Consider the following 17,464-nt stretch of genomic DNA (forward strand, 5'->3'; position numbering starts at 1 on the left):
GAGTGAAATGTCCTCATTGAAAACAGCCCCCCAAACCCCACACGGATGAAGAATCTGTGACCCTTTATTCATATTAACATAGCAAAGTGTGCAGCTGACAACTTACTAAGCCATCTAACCTCCACCACAGATTCAGAACCCGGCCTGCCCCATCCACGCCCAAACCCAGAAAAAGAGGAATGTTCCTTCACGACCTCCAAAGCTAAAACCTCTCTCTTGCTGTGATGAAGAGGTAGACAAGAACGTGAATAAGGAGAAAAATCTCCAGACAGAGATGGACCCGTGCCAAACAGAAGTCCCTCCATCCCTCACCCCTGAAAGAAACTATGAGATCATAGGCACAGGGGACTCACTGCTTTGGGGGAAAAATATCATGAGAACAGCCATAACTAACAGTGCTGGAGTGTTAACCGTGTGCCAGATACTTTGGAGCAGTTCACAAGCAGTAAATCTATGAGGTGGGAACTATGTTTTCCTGGTTTTATAGAGATTGATTTGCCCAAGGTCTTAGTTGATGAATGGCAGAACTGGACTGATTTCTGACTCCAAAACTTATATAAACCACTAAAAACAGCGTTTCTCCACGTGTAGTCAGTGGGCCCCCTGAATCAAATCACCTGAGGGTTCCACTGAAATGCACATTCCTGGGCCCTCACCAAGCCCACCGAGTCAGGTTCTGGAAGTGAGGTCCAGAAACCTCTATGTTTAAAAGCTTCCTGAGAAGAGTCCTCCATGCACTAAAGTTGGTGAATCTCCTCCCTACAGCATCCTGGGAAGCTGAGTGAATGTTGGGTCTTTAGGGACCTTCTGGGAGCTAAGCAGTGAATCAAATTGCTCACTGTTTTGCATACTTGACAGCAAGAGAAAATTAGTTTTTCCCTAAAGCCCCAGTGTCACCAGACCCACCTCTGGCCCTGGGAAAAGGCCAGTGAAATTACGTAACGATTTTAACCGTGATATACCACCACGCCGCCAGAGGGGAAGTCTGTTTGAGACCTCAGGTGGTGAGGGAGAGGGAAGGAAGAGGATTGATGGACCGCAGGCTGTGCCTGGGATTCTCTGCCAGAGAAGGCAGAAGGGAATCCCTCTCACCCAATGGCTAAGCTCTTTCCTACATACTATTTCTTTCAAATGGATGAGATGCCGCAGCATCACCTCAATGAGGAAAACAGCTTGATTTCGCCTGCGTTCAATGTGCAAGCTCTGTGGTTCACGAGAGATTCTACTCAGGCCTATTGACAGGGCTGTGGGGAAATGAGTAAAACAGCCATCAATGACACCCTAGTCCTGGGAATACAGGAAAGGAGAGGTGGAGGAAGAGGAAGGAGAGGGAAAAAGAGGAGAGGAAGAGTGCTGGGAGAGGAGGAGGAGGGGAGAGGAGGTGCCTGCACTCTCAGTATCCAGTAACATCACCAGATAAAGCAGCAACACCTGTAACTTCCAGAATTCTCAAAACACATTAGAAGTATCTACTTTGCTTTAGTTGCCCCATCTTAATTATAAGCAGTGGTCCTAGGGATTTTCTTAACTTGACATCAGTTAAAACACAAAGGTGAGGAGCACAGGGTACATTCACAAGACAAGCACATAAAGGTATATTTGTAAACTCTTTTGCTGATCCTTCATAATAGAATGTGAGGGGAAAAAGGGGCTGGAATGAAAGAAGCCGAGTAAAAGAATTAGGAGAGTTTCATTCTTCTTCAGGTGAATTTCCATTTCGAGCAAGAGTTGTGCCATCTCCATCTTATAGGACAGTGGCTTTCAAACCAGAGGATCCCTGTTGAGCTTCAGGATACTTCAGATGGCCTATGGGCTGGTTGAAACACTGATCTGTGCCCTCTTGTTCTCCAGCTGTGTTTTCTCAATGGTAAACAGCAGCACATTGGGTTGGTGACCTAACTGGCTGTTAGACTATAGCAAACACTTGAAGACCATCACTGACCTGTGAATAGACAGAAGCCCCTCATGGATCCTGGGCTACAAGATCAACATAAGTGCTTGATGAGGAATACAGGAAGAAAAAGGTCCTCCTTAGAAGTAGAATACAAGAATCAATATTGTAGGTATTTTGAATTTCTGTCTAGATAATTGTGGGTTTTTTAATCCTTACAAAATTTATCCCCAGTGTATATCACTCTGGCTGGTCCATGGTCAACACTTAATAAATGCTTGATGGGCTTCCCTGGTGGCGCAGTGGTTGAGAGTCCGCCTGCCGATGCAAGGGACGCGGGTCCGTGCCCCGGTCCGGGAAGATCCCACATGCCGCGGAGCAGCTGGGCCCGTGAGCCATGGCCGCTGAGCCTGCACATCCAGAGCCTGTGCTCCGCAACGAGAGAGGCCACAGCAGTGATAGGCCCACGTACCGCAAAAAATAAATAAATAAATGCTTGATGATAAGATCTCACTTCCCCTCATAGTAAGCCAAAAAAGGCAAAAGAGGGCTTTTAGTAGACAGTGATTGAGGGCCACAATTTGTGATGGACAGAGCCTTAATGGACCAAGAAGGGTGACTCCTCAGCATAGCCACATGCCATGCCTAGAATAACAACTCTGTGATAGGTGGCAGGGTCTTATTTTGCTACGTCAGCACAGAAATTCCAATGTAGAGAATGTCACATTTTCTGGAGATCGGGCTACTATCTGGTGCCCACATTTTTGATCTGACTTTGGCTCGTGCTATGTAATCAAATGTATATAAGCATCCACTGAAAGACACTCCAAGCTCATCATGTTATACTTACATTTTCTAGTTGATACTAAGGATTATCCTGGCACATTTAGTAATTTCCTGAATCTCAAGGAAAATAAAAATGTTCATTTTGCAAAGTGGGATGAAGTTATCAAAAGGCAAACGAGGGCTCCCCTGGTGGCGCAGTGGTTGAGAGTCCGCCTGCCGATGCAGGGCACACGGGTTCGTGCCCCGGTCCGGGAAGATCCCACATGCCGCAGAGCGGCTGGGCCCGTGAGCCATGGCCGCTGAGCCTGCGCGTCCGGAGCCTGTGCTCCACAACGGGAGAGGCCACAACAGTGAGAGGCCCATGTACCACACACACACACACACACACACAAAAGGCAAACGAAATTGTAGCAGAAACACATTATAGTCTAATTCCTAAAACACATATAGTCTAATCTTTTCCCAGGAATCCATAAACCCCAACCCACCTGTAACAAAATTCTAGGTAGAACTCTAACTGAACCCTGTTCCCAGGGGGGTGAAAACAGCAACAACAACAACAAAGTGAAGTTGTCTCTGCCTTGGGCTGCCACCAGTGTACACAGCCATGGGTGTAGGCTAAGTAACAGTAAGTAACCATATTGGTCAGTTTTCACTAGGTTAAACTGCAGCTGCAAACACAAATCTCAGTGGTTCATGACAACAAAGGTTTATTCCTCACACACATACACAGGAGCAGTATGCAGCTCTGCCCAAACTTAAGGAGCTGCCCCTATCCCTATGGGGGATGGGCTATTCTCAAGCAGAAGGAAAAGAGAAAAATTACCAAAGTATCACAATGGCTCTCAGAACTTCTGCTTGGCCGTGCAGTACATCAGCTTCTGCTCAGATTCCATTGACCAAAGCAAGTCCAAGGCTAAACCCACCCTCAGCGGGACAGGGAAGTATGGTCCACCCACGGGGAGGCACTGAAAGTCACCTGACAGTGGGCAGAGGTGACAGAAAGGGGGGCAAATAACTGAGAACCACAGTACACTCTGCCATGAGTATCATCACAGTTAATATTCCTTATTTAAGGAAACAGTGCTCACGCTCTAATTGACTTTGTTGCCTCTGCGACTAACAGCCAAAGAGATGGAAGTAGTTTTATCATTTTCCCCATTGTCTGCACCTTGGTTAGACACACACGGCTCTACCTCCGTTCCTCTGGTCAACTGCCTCACTCACCATGCAGGGAAAGGGTTCCATTCCTCACAGCCAGGAACTTGACTCCATATGGAAAGAAGGGGGTAGAGTGGGAACTCCCGTAGAGTTTGATCTGAGCTTTGCCTTGGAAGGGCTTGTCCTCAGATCCAATCCTGAGCTCTCCACCATCAGAAACAAGGATGGAGTGTGCTCTGAGCTCGATGGGTCCTGGGTCCAGGAAAATCAGCTTTCCTCCTAATAGCCAAAGAGAAGACAGTCAGTCTCTGGGAGAATGAGGCTCACTTCCTTTTGACAGTTCCAATGTCGGATGAAATCCTCTTCGTTTATGTACTTCTGCTGAAATTTAGACTCATTTTATCTTGCCTTCTCTTCTAGAAGCACAGCTGAGTGGATCAGACACCCAGAAGCAGAAGCACTATATTACTAATCTAGCTTAGGATAGCTACCACAGTTCACAGCAGCTTTATTTATAGTATTTTTCATGACAATAACTTAATGCCTAGAAATTTAGGACTGGTTAAATAAGAAACGAGAAGGCCACCGTTTTTACCATGTAACAGCAGCTTAGAAAATTAAGTTTAAAAAAACTGGGAAACAGTAAATAGGAATAGAAGAAAATATGCCAAAATTATAAGAATTACAGTAAAAGGAAGTGTAATTAGGAGACACTATGAAATTTTTAGCACTTTAGCTGACCAACATCCATTATCCTTTTCTTTGGACAATAGACACTGATTTCCACAAGGAACTGTTCTGCTCCATTGAACAGAGTTGAGTGGGACTGTCAAACATGGTGTCTTATCCTACCATCAACTGAGTCACGTACCCAGGCTTCAAAAGGAAACCTGGAGCAAGCAAATCTCCCTCCCCAGGCTTGAGAAAATAGCATGCCTTGGCCCCTTACCCACGTATATTTTCCTTCATAACGCTTAGCATCAGACATACCATATATTTACAAGTTTACTGTCTGCCCTCCCGCACCCCAGGAATGCATGCTTCATGAGGGCATTTATCTGCCTTGTCCACTTCTACATTCCCAGTGTCTATAACAGTGACTGGGAGAAGGTTGGCACTCAATATATAATTGCTGGGTAAATGAATAAATGGTTATATCCTTTTAGAGTATCTGTTTTAAGTACCTGAATTTCCTTATAGACACACACACACAAACACACACATACTCACTCCCATTTCCTCAGAAAGGATATTGTTATGACATTGAATCAGTAAATCCACACATTGTCTCAATAAGCTAAAGGTAAGCCCAGAATGCGGGGGAGGCAAGTGGCAGAAGTGGCTCAAAAGGCAGATTCCACAGGAAGAAGGGGGGTCATGGTGAGGGCCAGTGAAGAGCAGAGACTCCATCTGCTAAATGTAGTCCTGAATCCAAGGTACCAAATCCTTGAGTTGGATTGTTGTTTTGTACTTAAACACGTGCTGGAGGAATGAGAGGGAGCGAAGAAAAAGGCCAAGACGCTTTTAGTCGTTTCTGTTATCTCCATCTTAGTACAGAGATCGTGACCAATACAGATGGAGCCCACTCCTCCCCTGACCTTCTGTTCTAACATTCTCTTCAGCTTTCCTTGGCTCCTTTATCTTTGATCCTAAAGCCTGAGCCACACACCATCAATAACAGTCACAGAGTGTTTACTTGGATTCAACCTCTTAAAGTGCTCTTGACTTTCAGCCACATTTTAGAACAACACACCCCCGTGGGTATCCAGTTTCACCATCTATAAATTGTCCATGGCTAGAACTCTTCCCTCAGAGACTTGTGGTGAGATTTCTTGAAATGATGCTTGTAGATCCCTGGTCCTGGGTCTGGCCTAGTAGACACTTAATGCAGTGGTGTAATAGCCCTACTAGACCACCTCCTTCCAACACCTCACCCTCCGTTGTCCTGACGTCCCTTTTCAAATATGGTGTAGAGATCACAGTCTAAGGTAATCGACCCAAGAAGCAACTCTCCTTTGGTGACCTAGAGGCTTGATGCTTGAGTGGCACCACACTGCTTACCAGACTTCCAAAGGGCCTGCTGGCAATTCTGACCTTAATTTTCCCTTCCATTGTCATCATGATGACAAAAATAATCATTAGAAATGCAATCATATCACGCATCCTGCTGTGAACAAGAGGGAAGAAATGTGACCTGTGGTACAGGCCACCTTCTTGAGTTCACTAGAACTTTTTCACTCACAGCCATGTGTCATTAATGTCTCAACTAATTATCTTCAACTGGTGAACCATGGGTTGGGCAATGGGTCCCAGCATTATGAACAGTCAGGAAATCTGAATCTGAACCGAGATGAACCAGTGATGGAGACAGGATATTGGATCAGGTTCCTGTCCCCTCTGTCACTGACCTCTGAATGACCCTCAGTAAGTCTCACAAAATTGCTGGGCCTCGGACTACTCAGTTTCCAAATCTGTCCCACTCACTGCTGAGGGATGGTCTGTTTGCCCCTTGGCTACGTGCAGAACAGAATTGTTCGTTTGCTGAGGCTCCTTCCAGCTCTAGAACATTTGGCATCTGCATCTGCAAAGATGCAGTCGAGTGTGCATTTGACACTGATGGAGACAGGGACCTCATGTTCTCTCGCCACCACCTACCCTGCAGGGAACTTTGAATACCACTTGAGGAAGGGATTACCTGCACAGTCAGGAATTCAAACGAGATTATGGGGAAAGCAAGGGAGCTGACATGTATTAAGCACCTACCATATGCCAGTACCTTTAGCTATGTTGTTTGAAATGACCTTCCAAACAAGCCCAGGAGGTCGATGTCACGCTCTGTATTTCAGAGCAGACAGTGAGCTGAGGTAGGCAAAGCGAGCATTAGAACCAGACCACCTGACAGAGGTACTCATGCTCTCTCCACCTTGCAAACCCTCCCAAGTAGCTTTTTCATTAATTAGGAAATTAACTTCCATTAAGTATTTCATTAATTTCATTATTTATCATAGTTACTTTTAAGGAAAAACACATGTTAACCTAAGTAACTTTGCCTATGGCTTGTTTATATGCGGTTTATTTTAATTTTGTTAATGTAGATATACCTCGCCTCATTCCAAAAAGGATTTGAGGCAGACTACAAGGATTAGTGGGTATATTTATAACCTGGGTGTTGTCCCTTATACCATCAAGCAAAATATTAAACACACTGAAACAAACTGGTAGAAATTTGAAAATGTCATTTACTGACAGGAACTAATTATGACGCTAATGAAGGGAGAAAAGCTCATCTCCAAAACATGAATGACTTGTGTTGTCAAGAGTACTATAAATAGGACTAATTAATTAATGCAATAATCGCTCTTCCCTGCTAAAAAGTCTTTCTTCTTACTTTATCAGTGGCAGGTACGTATAAGAAATCTAGGTAGGGCTTCCCTGGTGGCGCAGTGGTTGAGAGTCCACCTGCCAATGCAGGGGACACGGGTTCGTGCCCCGGTCGGGGAAGATCCCACATGCCACGGAGCGGCTGGGCCCGTGAGCCATGGCCGCTGAGCCTGCGCGTCCAGAGCCTGTGCTCCGCAACGGGAGAGGCCACAACAGTGAGAGGCACGCATACCAAAAAAAAAAAAAAGAAATCTAGGTAAATAAAGGAAGAGAGTTTGATGCGGAATTCAACTAATTTTGGTTGATACGTGATAACCAAGGCGAAAAGTTTCTTGGTGTGAAAGAACGGAAAGTTTATATTTAATCTGTCTCTGTGCCAAGGCCCCAAGTGTTTTCATCCTCACACTTTATTAGCTTAAGTCAAATATACAGCATGCTGCTTTAAAGGATAGTTATTTGAGTACGGGAGGGCAGTGGGAGGACTTTATTTCTCCACTTTATGGAGCTCAACCCCATTTCTGAAAGCTGAAATAAAGAGCAGGGCTGAAATCAGCCTTTGGCTGTGACCCTTACATTGCTTGTTATGATTGTTCATGAAAGCTGAGTATGTCCCACGAGTGACCTTGGGTAAGTTTATAAAAATCAATCAACCATCATTATTGTTACTTCCCCTCCAAAATAAATAAACGAACACAACTTTTTACATGTAATCACTTCTTCCCATTAAACATCTCTTTTATTTCTTTTAAAGGGAAGTAAAAGAGACTTTTAGCAGCTAGCTAATATTTGCAAAGTACATCAAAACCTGCTTTGGGCTAACCGTACAATTAGCCATCCTCTGTAATAACCGCAAAATGATTCTGTTGTACGTGTGTGTGTGTTTTAAAGAAAACCAAATACACAGTTCTAGCTATTTTCCCCCTTACAGAAAACATTTAGAGTATAAGTATTTTACCTTACAACAATACTCCTCAAAAGAACTGGGTATACCTTCTATCCCAGTTTTTTCCCTCTACTCTCTTTGGAACCCTCCCCAGCTGTGCCTTTTCCTGGCCACTCCACCCAAACTGGGCCTGTTGAGGTCACAAATGACAGCCACATTGCTGAATCCAAGGCGGGATGCTCAGTGCTCACCTTTCCTGAGCAGCCAGCAGCATCTAACATACTTGTTCACTCCTTTCTTGATACTCCTTCCCCTCGCCCACCGAGCCCTGCGCCCTCCCGGATGCCCTCCCACCTCCTGAGCCTTCCCTCCTGACCTCCTCTCCCTGATTCTTCCTGCTTGTCCCAACCACTGATACTTGGAATGTCACAAGACTCAGTCCCTTCATGACTTTTTTTCTCACCTTGTCTTAAGGTTTTAAACCCCATCATATGCTCATCGCTGATAACTCCCAGATTTACATCCCTAAGGCCCACCTCCGCCCTCAGCTCAAGGCTCATCGCCCCAACTGCTACTTGACATCTCCGCCTGGATGTCTCAAAGGTTTCTCAACTTAGCACGTCCAAAAGGTGAGCTCCTCGTCTTGCCCCACAGTCCTTCCCTTTTCCATAAATGGCAACTCCATCCCCCCTTTCCTCAGTTTGAAAGTTTGAAAGTCCTTTGCTTTGTTTGAAAGAGTCAGCGTTCGATCTCTCTCACACCACAACCAAAGCTCCAGGGAATTTTGTGCATTCCTCCCTCAAAATATCCCTGTGATCCAACCCCTTCTCACCACCTCCGCTCCTGTCACTGGGGTCTAAGTCACCCTCATCTCCTCCCCAGGTAACTCCAAAAGCCTCTTAACTCAGCTCGTTTCTTCTGCCCCTGCCCCCACCCCAGGGTCTACTCTTAAAACAACAGTCACTGTGACTTTTTTAATGTAAACATTATCACATCACCTCTCTGCTGGAAATTCTCCAACGGTTCCCACCATACACAGAGTCAAAGCCCACCAAACCCTGCATGGCTGGCCCTTTCTGGCCCCTTCTCCCTCTACTCTCCCCGGCTCACAATCCTCTGCCACCACGACCCTCTGGGTCCCCTGACTCACAGTCTTTGCCCTCACTGTGTGCAAATCCCCCCAACCACCACCAAACCACAACCCAGCTCCCTGTCCACCTTCCCTGCTGCATTTTTCTCCATGGTGCTCAGAAAATCTAACAAAAAATACAACTTGCTGACTTGATTGTTTTCCTTATAGAAATAAACTCCATGAGAGCAAGAATTGTGGTCTATTTCATTCAGAGCTGCAGCCCCTGTGCCTAGAACAGTGCCAGGCATACAGGGAGCTGGGAAAGTGGTCACTAAATACGTGTGGAATAAATAGAAGTTGAAGTTACAGAAGTGAATGAGGTCTCCTTAGGCGGACACGTAGAGTGAGAACAGAAGAGAGACAAGACTGTCAAATAGTATTTAAAGACTAGACTCAGGAGAGGAAGTAGAAAGATTTTTGCCTGTGAGTCAAAGAAACAGGTGAATTAGGAGAAGAATCAGAAGATTGGGGTGGGTTCCTGGAAGAGCTTTAAGAACTGGGGAAAGTGGTAGATGATGATGGCAAATCCTTAGTGTCATTTTGAGGAGGATCTGGGGGAAAAGGGTGCAGAGCAAGAGTGTACTTGGTTAGGACGTACATGCCAGGTGATGAAATGAACTCCGGGGGGAGTGAGTCCCATTTTAAGCAGACGGAAAGCCAGAGATGAACGAAGGCAAGATGCAGGGAGAGATCTGATGACCCCCAATTCATTAGATCAATCTCCATCACCAAACTAGATCCTTCCTTTATTCAAAGCTTGAACTACCTAAATTTTCAGATGTAAGTTATCCAATTTACTTATCTATGTGGCTGAGCCTCCATTCAGCTTTTTGTGTCAACTCTGAATAATTCCTTAAAAAGTTTAGCATCCTGTATGTTGTTACCTTTCCAGTAATTCCCCAGGGGGAGCCTGTGGAATTCCCTTTCCCTGGAGAATGAGAGATGATCACCCATTCAGGATGCACGGGTCCTGCTCTGCCTGGATAAGGAGGGCAGACTCAGTGACTGGGCAGAGTTGGGGCACCGTGCTGCACCCTACTGTACCCTACAGCACCGTGTTGCTGTGGAGGTGGGTGTCAGGAGAAGGTGAGGAAGAGGAGAAGGCTAGCATTCAGGGAAGGCAGCCACAGCCTGAAGCCTGCGTTCTGATGGGGCTGCACAGAGCTTCCTTTGTTGGTCAGATCCGGATTAGGCTTTTGCCTGATCCACTGGAGCAGAGCCTGGAAGCCTTCGAGGTGGGCTTGTCCCCGGCCAGAGAGGCGGAAAATCAATTTGGCTGGCAAATGAGATCCCCCAAGAGCTCAGTGCACACTCCATAATCTTATCCACTAGCAGCTCAGGAAATAAATGCCTGGGCCCTCACATATTCATGGGGGAGGTGAGGCATAAATCAGGCTTTAAGTATTGGGGGCAAAGGCAATGTACTTTCTGGCTGGCTACTAATTAATCAAGCACAGAACACCTCAGCCTAGCAACCTAGGAGTGAGCCACACACACATAGGCTATTGCCACTTTTCTCAACTCTATTTTCATTTCAGTTAAAACAGATATCAAATGAAATTCTCCCCTTTAGCCGATGCTGCTTATGCATCCCCCTGTTCTTCCTTTAATTAAAAAACATGCTTATTGCAATACTTGCCAGAATCATTTTAACGGTATTTTAATTGTAAAGTCTCTGCCTGATTAAAAAAAGAAAATATGAACCAGAAAGTGTTTGCAAAAATGTTCTCAGGATGCAAGAAAACAATCACACACCGCCCCGAATGGATGCCACATACTAATTCCTTAATTAGCCTGGCACCGCTAGTCAAGTGGGCAATGTGGAGGAGAAAACATATCGGAAATAAAATCATTGACTCAGAGCCACGAACAAGAGGGAGGAATCATTTTCATCAGCTCGAATTTCCCTTGTAGGAGAGACAAGTGCATCTAACTAAAAATACCATGCTCAGGACAGGCCCAGTCAATGTGGCCAGACAGATTTTTTTCCACTGTTCTTTGGGAAAAGAGTAGCTTGGCCAAAGACACATATTAATCAAACTATCAAAAATTAAATACAAAGAAAACATATTAAAAGCAGCAAGGGAAAAACAACAAATAACACACAAGGGAATCCCCATAAGGTTAACAGCTGATCTTTCAGCAGAAACTTCGCAAGCCAGAATGGAGTGGCAGGACATATTTAAAGTGATGAAGGAGAAAAACCTACAACTAAGATTACTCTACCCAGCAAGGATCTCATACAAATTTGATGGAGAAATTAAAACATTTACAGACAAGCAAAAGCTGAGAGAGTTCAGCACCACCGAACCAGCTTTACAACAAATGCTAAAGGAACTTCTCTAAGCAGGAAACACAACAGAAGGAAAAGACCTACAATAACAAACCCAAAACAATTAAGAAAATGGGAATAGGAACATACATATCGATAATTACCTTAACTGTAAATGGATTAAATGCTCCCACCAAAAGACACAGACTGGCTGAATGGATACAAAAACAAGGCCCGTATATATGCTGTCTACAAGAGACCCACTTCAGACCTAGAGACACATACAGACTGAAAGTGAGGGGATGGATTAAGATATTCCATGCAAATGGAAATCAGAAGAAAGCTGGAGTAGCAATTCTCATATCAGACAAAATAGACTTTAAAATAAACACTATTACAAGAGACAAAGAAAGACACTACACAATGATCAAGGGATCAATCCAAGAAGAAGATATAACAATTGTAAATATCTATGCACCCAACATAGGAGTACCAATACATAAGGCAAAGACAAACAGCCATAAAAGGGGAAATTGACAGGAACACAATCTTGGTAGGGGCCTTTAACACCCCACTTTCACCAATGGACAGATCATCCAAAATGAAAATAAATAAGGAAACACAAGCTTTAAATGATACATTAAACAAGATAGACTTAATTGATATTTATAGGACATTCTAGCCAAAAACAACAGAATACACATTTTTCTCAAGTGCTTATGGAACATTCTCCAGGATAGATCATATCTTGGGTCACAAATCTAGCCTTCATAAATTTAAGAAAATTGAAATCTTATCAAGTATCTTTTCCGACCACAACGCTATGAGACTAGATATCAATTACAGGAAAAGATCTGTAAAAAATACAAACCCATGGAGGCTAAACAATACACTACTTAATAACGAAGTAATCACTGAAGAAATCAAAGAGAAAATAAAAAAATACTAGAAACAAATGACAATGGAGACATGACAACCCAAAACCTATGGGATGCAGCAAAAGCAGTTCTAAGAGGGAAGTTTATAGCAATACAATCCCACCTTAAGAAACAGGAAACATCTCAAATAAACAACCTAACCTTGCACCTAAAGCAATTAGAGAAAGAAGAACAAAAAAATCCCAAAGTTACCAGAAGGAAAGAAATAAAGATCAGATCAGAAATAAATGAAAAAGAAATGAGGGAAACGATAGCAAAGATCAATAAAACTAAAAGCTGCTTCTTTGAGAATATAAACAAAATTGATAAACCATTAGCCAGACTCATCAAGAAAAAAAGAGAGAAGACTCAAATCAGTAGAATTAGAAATGAAAAAGGAGAAGTAACAAGTGACACTGCAGAAATACAAAGGATCGTGAGAGATTACTACAAGCAACTCTATGCCAATAAAATGGACAACCTGGAAGAAATGGACAAATTCTTAGAAATACACAACCTGCCAAGACTGAATCAGGAAGAAATAGAAAATATAAACAGACCAATCACAAGCACTGAAATTGAAACTGTGATTCAAAATCTTCCAACAAACAAAAGCCCAGGACCAGATGGCTTCACAGGTGAATTCTATCAAACATTTAGAGAAGAGCTAACACCTATCCTTCTCAAACTCTTCCAAAATATAGCAGAGGGAGGAACACTCCCAAACTCATTCTACGAGGCCACCATCATCCTGATACCAAAACCACACAAAGATGTCACAAAAAAAGAAAACTAGAGGCCAATATCACTGATGAACATAGATGCAAAAATCCTCAACAAAATACTAGCAAACAGAATCCAACAGCACATTAAAAGGATCATACACCATGATCAAGTGGGGTTTATTCCAGGAATGCAAGGATTCTTCAATATACACATATCAATCAACGTGATAAACCATATTAACAAATTGAAGGAGAAAAACCATATGATCATCTCAATAGATGCAGAGAAAGCTTTCAACAAAATTCAACACCAATTTATGAAAAAACCCTGCAGAAAGTAGTCACAGAGGGAACTTTCCTCAACATAATAAAGGCCATATATGACAAACCCACAGCCAACATCATCCTCAATGGTGAAAAACTGAAACCATTTCCACTAAGATCAGGAACAAGACAAGGTTGCCCACCCTCACCACTCTTATTCAACATAGTTTTGGAAGTTTTAGCCACAGCAATCAGAGAAGAAAAGGTAATAAAAGGAATCCAAATGGGAAAAGAAGAAGTAAAGCTGTCACTGTTTGCAGATGACATCATACTATACATAGAGAATCCTAAAGATGCTACCAGAAAACTACAGAGCTAATCAATGAATTTGGTAAAATAGCAGGATACAACATTAATGCACAGAAATCTCTGGCATTCCTATATACTAATGATGAAAAAATCTGAAAGTGAAATCAAGAAAACACTCCCATTTACCATTGCAATAAAAAGAATAAAATATCTAGGAATAAACCTACCTAAGGAGACAAAAGACCTGTATGCAGAAAATTATAAGACACTGATGAAAGAAATTAAAGATGATACAAATAGATGGAGAGATATACCATGTTCTTGGATTGGAAGAATCAACATTGTGAAAATGACTGTACTACCCAGAGCAATCTACAGATTCAATGCAATCCCTATCAAACTATCAATGGCATTTTTCACAGAACTAGAACAAAAAATTTCACAATTTGTATGGAAACACAAAAGACCCCGAATAGCCAAAGCAATCTTGAGAACGAAAAACGGAGCTGGAGGAATCAGGCTCCCTGACTTCAGACTATACTACAAAGCTACAGTAATCAAGATAGTATGGTACTGGCACAAAAACAGAAAGATAGATCAATGGAATAGGATAGAAAGCCCAGAGATAAACCCACGCACATATGGTCACCTTATCTTTGATAAAGGAGGCAGGAATGTACAGTGGAGAAAGGACAGCCTCTTCAATAAGTGGTGCTGGGAAAACTGGACAGGGACATGTAAAAGTACGAGATTAGATCACTCCCTAACACCATACACAAAAATAAGCTCAAAATGGATAAAAGACCTAAATGGAAGGCCAGACACTATCAAACTCTTAGAGGAAAACATAAGCAGAACACTCTATGACATAAATCACAGCAAGATCCTTTTTGACCCACCTCGTAGAGAAATGAAAATAAAAACAAAGATAAACACATGGGACCTAATGAAACTTCAAAGCTTTTGCACAGCAAAGGAAACCATAAACAAGACGAAAAGACAACCCTCAGAATGGGAGAAAATATTTGCAAATGAAGCAACTGACAAAGGATTAATCTCCAAAATATACAAGCAGCTCATGCAGCTCAATATCAAAAAAACACACAACCCAATCCAAAAATGGGCAGAACACCTAAATAGACATTTCTCCAAAGAAGATATACAGACTGCCAACAAACACATGAAAGAATGCTCAACATCATTAATCATTAGAGAAATGCAAATCAAAACTACAGTGACGTATCATTTCACACCAGTCAGAATGGGCATCATCAAAAAATTTAGAAACAATAAATGCTGGAGAGGGTGTGGAGAAAAGGGAACACTCTTGCACTGTTGGTGGGAATGTAAATTGATATAGCCACTATGGAGAACCGTATGGAGGTTCCTTAAAAAACACAAATAGAACAGCCATACAACCCAGCAATCCCACTACTGGGCATATACCCTGAGAAAACCATAACTCAAAAAGAGTCATGAACCAAAATGTTCATTGCAGCTCTATTTACAATAGCCAGGACATGGAAGCAACCTAAGTGTCCATCAACAGATGAATGGATAAAGAAGATGTGGTACATATATACAATGGAATATTACTCAGCCATAAAAAGAAACGAAATTGAGTTATTTTTAATGAGGTGGATGGACCTAGAGTCTGTCATACAGAGGGAAGTAAGTCAGAAAGAGAAAAACAACTACCGTATGATAACACATATATATGGAATCTAAGGGAAAAAAAAGGTCATGAAGAACCTAGGGGTAAGACAGGAATAAAGACACAGACCTACTAGAGCATGGACATGGGGAGGGGGGAGGGTAAGCTGTGACAAAGTGAGAGAGTGGCATGGACATATATACACTACCAAACGTAAAATAGATAGCTAGTGGGAAGTAGCCGCATAGCACAGGGAGATCAGCTCGGTGCTTTGTGACCACCTAGAGGGGTGGGATAGGGAGGATGGGAGGGAGGGAGACCCAAGAGGGAAGAGATATGGGAACATATGTATATGTATAACTGATTCACTTTGTTATAAAGCAGAAACTAACACACCATTGTAAAGCCATTATACTCCAATAAAGATGTTAAAAAAAAAAAGAGAGTAGCTGGGCCAGGTTTATTGGCTTCCAGTCCCGACAATCCTATATGGTTCCCTCTATTGTTTTAGGCCAGTAGTTCTCAAACTTGAGTCCATCAGAATCACCCAGAGGTCTTAAAACACAGATTGGTAGACCTTGCCCCCTCAGAGTACATTTGCTATGGGGCCCAAAAATGTGCATTTCTAGCAAGCTCCCAGGCGATGTTCTTGCTACTGATTAGGGAGCACACTTTGAGAACCACTGCTCTAGGTAAATTAAGCTTGTCCTAGATGTCCATAGTCCATAGTCTAAAAGAGCTGGAATTGAAGATTAATTCACTTTGTCATTCAACTAACATTTGCTGTTATTTCCAAGCCCTTCTGCTAGGTGCCATAATAAAAATGTTAAAAATACACTTTCAGAAGGTCACAGTGAAGTTTAATTGCGCCAGGTGAATAGAAATACCCTGGTTTTAGTGAACTGGCCAACTTTACAGATAACCAAGAAATAAGATAATGGTGATGACTCAGCCTTTTACTTTTTCTATAAAACATAAAACTCATGAAGTTAACCTTATCAAGGAATTAACTCTATGCTAATTACAAAGTATAAACATATTTGTGGAAGAGAAACATTTAAAGGAATGCAAAACACTGAGATGTAAATAAATGCCTTTTATTATAGCTACTGTTGTCAATTACTACTTAACTAAAGCTTGATTTCCTTTCTACCTCCAGAAAATCAAAACTTCCTTTTACCAACAAAGTTTCTGACATTTAAGTTCTGAAGCCCCTCAGCTGTTCCATGGATTCTTAGAAAGTCACTTAAGACCTCAGAAAGAAAGGAGAAAACAGGGGGGAAGAAACTGTCTTCTCCAGGCAGGTAAAAATCTCCATAACTACCAAGCTACTCACTGATTCAAATAATCTCCTTCTTTCTCTGTATCAAAGGTCAATTAGCATTGACCCAATCACATTTTTTTACCAGCCCTGCAACCTGATACGTTTCTCTGAGCAATCTGTTATTTAAAAGGTTCCAAATATAATTATTCTGAGTATTATAACCACGATTCAGCTACAACATAACAATTTTAGAAATGAACAATAATAGTCGTTCATAGTACTTATTTAAAAAATGAGAGTACATCCTACCTTTACTTGACCCCCAGGAACATTACAGTACATGGGAAATGATAATAATGAAAAGCTGTCTTCAGCAAATTTCAGTCTGCACAAGAATCCCAGATACATAAGCATCCCAGATTTCTAACTTCACTCCCAGTCTGGATAAACAGGATGTGAGAATCATTAATCAACAGATGAGGTAGAGAGGTAAGGAGACTAAGTCCTGAAGGACATTGTAAGCCATATCATGGTGTTTAGACTTGATGTTAAAGGCTAACAGAAAGTCCCAGATGGATTTTAAGGAAGGATGTTTGAAATATTTATCTTTTGTTACTGAAAATATTGTAGCTTCTGTGGTAGGAAAGGACTGGTCCCTTTCAATAGCATTTTTCATGTTACAATATACAAGTTGTCAAGACATAAACTGTAAATTGTTTAATATCTATCTATCTGTCTGTCTGCCCATCTACTGAAAGCAAGTCCTTTCTCATAGCAGTGGCTTATCTTTCATTTAAGGCTAATCAAGTATGTCTGGGACTGTTC

General features: G+C 42.3%; 1 protein-coding gene across 1 annotated transcript in view; it reads right to left on the minus strand.

Moving 5' to 3' along the window:
• The window catches only part of PKHD1 (PKHD1 ciliary IPT domain containing fibrocystin/polyductin), a gene marked incomplete at its 3' end in the record, with an annotated part of 433,165 nt that overhangs the window by 271,439 nt on the left and 144,262 nt on the right, over window positions 1–17,464 (minus strand). Inside the window, exon 37 of the mRNA XM_082637162.1 lies at window positions 3,905–4,117. Coding sequence (XP_082493288.1) covers window positions 3,905–4,117 — 213 coding nt within the window. The remainder of the gene's footprint in view (window positions 1–3,904; window positions 4,118–17,464) is intronic.

Source organism: Mesoplodon mirus, assembly GCF_964341445.2.
Source record: "Mesoplodon mirus genome assembly, chromosome: 12".
Taxonomy (NCBI): Eukaryota; Metazoa; Chordata; class Mammalia; order Artiodactyla; family Ziphiidae; genus Mesoplodon; species Mesoplodon mirus.